Below are 6,211 nucleotides of genomic sequence, written 5' to 3'. Positions count from 1 at the left end.
CCTGTAGTCAATAACTGTATCTCTAAAACTCATCTTTGATCACCAAAATTACATATTTGTCTTAAAATATCTCGTAACTCGACACCCTCGCCTCGCGGTTCAATGAATATGCAGATGAGCCCCGCCTCCACTCACTCACTCAGCTCAGAGATCCACTGGTTGACGATCACACGTTGATCTGATTGGTTACAAGGTCGTTTGTGACGTCAGAAACACCAGCGATTTCAAACCGTGTTTTTGAGACTGTCTTTGGTTCACTGCAGTTTTAAGGAGGAAATACTCAGCAATGCTGTCGACTTATGAACTTACACATGGTGTGTCTTAAAGCGTATTAAAAACACCACATAGACACATAAACAACATTAAACGCTGGATTTACACCACAGGGGGACTTTAAAGTTAAGGTTCCCTCGTTAAAACACCAAGTGACCACCATTGAAGAGCGGTTACTTGAGACTCGACTGGTTTTATAAAGTCAAAAACATTATTAAAAAAAATGACTTATAGTCATGTTTACAAAAACATGAAAAAATGAGAAAGGTACTTAATATATCTGAAACATTTAATGTACTAGTAAACCATATATATATTTATATTAGGGCTGGGCAGCGATTAATCGCATCCAAAATAAAAACTACATAATATATGTGTGTGTGCTGTGTATAATTCTTTTGTATTTATGAACACACACATGCATGTATATAATTAAGAAATATTTGCATGTATATACTATATATAAACAACACATGTTTCTTAAATATATACATGCATGTGTGTATATTTATAAATACAAAATAATTATACACAGAACACACACATATATTATGTAAACAAACTTTTATTTTGGATGCGATTAATCGCTAATATATATATATATCCACTTCTTAATTTACAGGCTGGTCTCTTTTACAATACTGGTGTCCTGGACAGTCTATGCACTGAGAGCACTTGCCAACTCTGAAAACATAAATAAACAACAATAAATTAAAGTCTTTGAACTCTGGATTAGCATCGCTATGAATGCAAAAGTACCTAGAGTTGTTTAAAACAAACAGGACAAGAGTTCTAGCCGGTTCACAATAACGGCAAGCTGCCCGGCGGCGCCAGGATAATCCCGAACACGTAGAAGAGTCCCATGAGCAGGTTGAGCTTGGCGGTTTTCTGCGGGATCTTGGCGTAGCAGCGGCAGCGGAACTGCCTCTCCAGCGGGAAGGCCATGGGCAGCGTCAGCAGCGGGAGAGCCATGCTAATGCTGTAGCGCGTGGCTAGGATGCAGAACAGCAGGTAGGGCACGAACAGAAGCAGGTTGTAGATGATGTAGGAGAGCGTTGGTCCCACTAGGATGGCTAGCGTGACGATTCCCGCCTGCTTGTCCGAGTCCATGTCTCGGGTGTTGTTGCTGTGCAGGATGGCTTCGGTGTTGAGCGCTAGCGGCACGGCGTACACTAGCGGTAGCACTGACAGGTATCCCACCTGCACCGCGTGCGCGAACATCACCGCCAGAGGCCCGAAGGTGATGAGGATCACCACGTCTCCCAGAGCCACGTACTTCAGGCCGATGCCTAGAGGACACACACACACACACTAGGCTTGTGAACACACACCTGAAAAATGACTGCGTTATTGCATTTAAAGGGGTGGTTGATTATGATTTCACTTTTCTAACTGTAGTGAGTGTGTAATGTTGCTGTTTGAGCATAAACAACATCTGCAAAGTTACAACGCTCAGAGTTCAGAGGAAAGGGAGAGATTTATATAGCTAATTTAGCAATTCATGGACATTTATTAAGACCCAGTCATAACCCATCATATTCAACTCCAGTCATTTGTGGTCTATATAGCTATATATTTTCCCCTTGATGACCATTATTTAAGACCTCCATATTCACCTCCAGTGTATAAGAAAGAGCTGGAGAGTCCCCCGAAGTAGACGAGCGCCAGATGCTCGAGTCTGAGCGAGGACAGGCAGAAGAGCAGTGTTGCACACAGACACCCGGCGGAGTACAGCACCGCCCCGAACAGCACCACGTCCTGCGGCTTCAGGATCTGGTCCACCAGAGTCCGGTCGTCGCTCTTCTTATGATCGATGCCCTTGGAGAAGTCGTAGTAGGTGTTGACCAGGTTCCCGGCGCCGTGGACCAGCAGAACGGTCACGGCACACACCAGCAGAACCAGCAGGTCCACGGACCCCTCCAGCTTGTAGGCCAGCGCGCTGCCGAGGGCCACGGGTGTTAGCGAGGCGCTGAAGCTCCAGGGACGCAGCGCTAACACGTACGCCGCGCACTTGCCCTGCACACCCCTCACGCCCCGGGCCCGACCCGCTCCAGGACACCCCGACCCGTTCAGGCCGTTAGACCCCGAGAGAACACAGGTCTCGTGGCTCGCCTGCTTCATGGCGGATCAATCTAGCAGCGCTTCAGAGAGAGGAGACGAGCTGTCGAGACACACACACACACACACACACACTCTATCATTACAACATCACACCAGCAGACATTCATTAACTTATATTATTACACAGCTCTTGACATGAATTTACACATGGTTTGTCTTAAAGAATATTAAAAGCATTTAAACAACATTATTACACGACTCTGTGGAATTGTGTTTTATGGAAAAAAAATCATTAATATGATTTATGATATTAATGACTGTGGAAATGACATGTGAAAAACATATGCCCTTCAAAAACACAAGGACACTAACAAAAACCTGCCAAAATCCCATGTTTGTTATGATGATAAACTAAATAATACAGTAAATCTTCATCATTTTTATCAGTATTGGTTATACTGTCTCTTTCTGGACAGTAATACTACATTTGGGTAGAAAAAATGTGTAAATATGTTCCATATACACATGATTTCATGTATTATTAGTAGTAGTAGTAGTTATGAAAGGGCTCCCTCGCAAAGGGAAAATCATATTTAGGGGTCCGTTGAATCAAACCCCCTGTAGTAAAGTACGATACTGTAAGAGAGCATTAATTAAAGAGCCATAATCAGCTCACCTGTTGATCTGCTCATTAACATCAGATCACGTGTCCATACAAACACACTCATCCGTGTGTCAAATACAAAACGCGTTTCTTTCTCGTGTGTTTCATCAATGATTATGATGATTATGATAGTGGTCCGGCTGCTAAAGGCTAATGCTAGTTAGAGAGATTATCAGAGATTATCAGAGATTATCAAAGGGTTTCGTCAGGATAGTAACGTTACCTGCTCCACACACACACACACACTCTCTTCAGCAGAGCCGCTCACGCATCGTGCCATGGGTTCAGGGTTCAGGGGTCAATCCCCGCAGGGTCCGAGCAGAAACGTGACACTCCAGTGATGATTTAATCGACATTAGCAACATTAACCGACTCACACATCGCCGTTTCCGTCCAACACCTCAGAGTGCAGCGCGTGCAATACAGTCCGGCCGGAAACAGGGCAAAGCATCATCGTTCCGCCCGACTCATCGTTCCGCCTCAGACAGAGGTTTTCGGTTTTCAAAGTGGGTTCAAAGCATAAACTGTGTGAAATGTAAAAAATAATTAATAAATATATTACAATTAAATAACAATAGGATATAAATAAATGATAATATGTAGATTAATATAGATTAGATAAGGAATAAAAAGTAAAAGTTAATAAAAATAAATATTAAAACTGTGTAAACTATAAAAAAATATATATATATATATATATTGACAAATGAAGACCTCAGATGCAAAAGCCTCTAAGTCCGTCTAACGTTTTCCTTTAATATTAACATTTATCACGATTATGTTGTTTCAAACTGATCACAATTTTCACGTGATTCTTAATAGACACGTAAACAAAATAACACGTTCTGAAAAAATGTGGCAGCAGTCTATTTAAAATGTTTTTAAAAAATCAGTTTGAGTGAATGATTTAACGACTCACTCATAAAGACTTCACTTGTTTCATTACTGGATGAATCAGTGTTTCTGAATGAATCTCTCGAGTGAATGATTCAATGACAAACACATATTTTAAGTCTCTTGTCTCCCCCTACTGGAGTAACGGTGTAATATAATCTTTATGTGAAGCATCAAGTTACTTTCAAAAGCTGATTTGCTCTATTTTGATCTCTACTGTAGACATCAGTGTTTATATCTGAACTATGATCTTTTCTCCAGCACTTCTGTGATAATCTGAGTGGTTGTAAGACAGAAATAATGATCATGTGATGTTGAAAAGCCTCTTAGTGAAGCTGTTCTACAGGATCATCCTGCAACATGATGTGGAACTGAAGCAGACTCAAACAAGATAAGTCCGAGCCAATGCAAGCCGGATGTTCAGTGAGGCTCGTTCTCTTCGGGAACAGATAAGCGTGTTTATAAGGGCTTGTGGGTCTATGGTGGGCAGACCGGGGCCAGAAGAGTCCAGATAGCAAAATTTGTCTGGCCCACCTCTGGGCCTCATCCTTGCTTCAATTCTGGCCCAGTTCTGGCTGAGAGTCGGCTGGGTCCTCGGCCCAAAACTGGTCCAACACACTGACAACGGACTCAAACAACTTCCTCTGGCCCAGATGTGGCCCACACCCTGTAAAATGACTCTTATTTATTGATATGGCCCAGGTCTGGCCCAGGCACTGTAAAATGACTCTTATTTATTGATATGGCCCAGGTCTGGCCCAGGCACTGTAATACAGATCTGGCTGAGAGTCGGCTGGGTCCCCGGCCCAGAAACTGGCAGAAAGTGAAACACAAAATCAACCATTTAAAAAGGGTTTTTATTATAAAATTAACAAATACACTTTAATATAAATGTGTATTAACAATGAACAAAATACACTTTATTAACATTTAACAACTAAATAATTTTAAACAAAATAATAAGTAAATTGATAGTAAAATGATTAAAAGAAAAACATCATTCTCTTTCACACACAAACTCTCTTTCACTCTTTAACACTAAATAAATTCCTTTTGCAAATGTCAAGTCACCATTAAATATAGCCCTATAAACAGTAATGATGTTTCAAAGCCGCTTTACAGGGTTAAACAGGAAAATGATCAATGATGATGCAAACAGAGTTAAATTTGGCTGTAAAGCTGCTCTAAAAAGAAAATAGGCTGCTTCACAAGTCAGATTGTGGATTGATATCATTCAGAGTATTTTATTCAGCTCCTTTTGCTTGAAGATTGGAAAAGATTACACCAAGGTAAAAGAGTAGCAAAACTCGAGAGCATGTAGATGTGAATTTGAGAATTTGGACAATGTACTTGTACAATAATATTAACACTCACAGCTCCAATGTGAAAACCTTAGGCATTTGCAACTTCTCAAATCTGCCATTGCAATTTTTTTAATTGCCCCGCCTTTCTCTCACCGCCACTCAGTTTGCAAATGCACAAGTTAGTTACACATCTAATATATTGGGAAAATAGTTGCAAAGTCAATGCGTGACGATTTGAAATAGCAATGGCAGATTTGAAAAGTTGCAAATGCCAAATTGAAGTTGTACTGCGAATGTGAATGAACGAATACAAGTCTGTGTCTGTCATTGTATTTCTGTGAATGGCATTTTACACATTTGTGACTGCTTGTCTGCAGCTTCAAATTCAGAATACAGGTTTGTGACTATTGTCTGCGAGTAAAAATCTCAACTTTCAACAGGTTTTCAAGTACAAATATTTATTTATTGTACAAGTTCTTAAAATCCGGATGTGGGCCGGATCTGGGCCGACACTAGTGCTTATGTTTTTATTAAAGACCAGATAACTGTGAACGAACGCTCTATTAACGTTACTGGAAGAATGATTGTTCATAACTTTGAGAGAACATTCCCTGTTGGCCTGGTTCATACCGAATTAATAATCTGTTTGTATATTGTATGTAAAGGGATAGTTCACCCAAAAATGTAAACTCTGTCAGTAATGACTCTCCCTCATGTTGTTCAACCCCGTAAGACTTTCGTTCATCTTCGGGACACAAATGAAGATATTTGTGATTAAATCTGAGAGCTAGATCACTTATTGAAACTTGCCGTCCCAGAAAGTTATTAAAGACATCGTTAAAATAGTCCGAGTGACTACAGTGGCTCAATCTTAAGTTTATCAAGCAACGAGAATACTTTCTGTGCGCAAAAAACAAAAAAAAATAACAACTTTATTCAACTCTTCATGTTCTTCTCTGTGGGCCTCGAGTGAGTTCACGTAGTGTAACAGCGCAGCGCTTCTGGACGTCACACA

The 6,211-nt window shown here is 40.7% G+C and overlaps 1 protein-coding gene across 2 annotated transcripts; it reads right to left on the bottom strand.

Moving 5' to 3' along the window:
• Positions 1–847: 847 nt before the first annotated feature.
• On the bottom strand, positions 848–3,434 carry ubiad1 (UbiA prenyltransferase domain containing 1). Of its 2 annotated transcripts, none has more exons than XM_056240443.1 (3): positions 3,222–3,434; positions 1,890–2,434; positions 848–1,562 (listed from the first exon to the last, which is right to left on the bottom strand). In XM_056240443.1, the coding sequence occupies exons 2-3, from the start codon at positions 2,392–2,394 to the stop codon at positions 1,075–1,077; spliced, it is 993 nt and encodes a 330-aa protein (XP_056096418.1). In that variant the 5' UTR covers positions 2,395–2,434; positions 3,222–3,434; the 3' UTR covers positions 848–1,074. The 2 variants fall into 2 exon arrangements, with proteins under 2 accessions (XP_056096418.1, XP_056096419.1); XM_056240444.1 differs by lacking the exon at positions 3,222–3,434 and adding an exon at positions 3,011–3,165.
• Between the last annotated feature and the right edge of the window lie 2,777 nt (positions 3,435–6,211).

The sequence above is a fragment of the Rhinichthys klamathensis genome, unplaced genomic scaffold (assembly GCF_029890125.1).
Source record: "Rhinichthys klamathensis goyatoka isolate OS25496 unplaced genomic scaffold, OSU_Roscu_1.1 h1tg000599l_1, whole genome shotgun sequence".
NCBI lineage: Eukaryota > Metazoa > Chordata > Actinopteri > Cypriniformes > Leuciscidae > Rhinichthys > Rhinichthys klamathensis.
The sequence above is the reverse complement of the archived record's forward strand: the minus strand, read 5'-3'. Positions and strand labels throughout refer to the sequence as shown.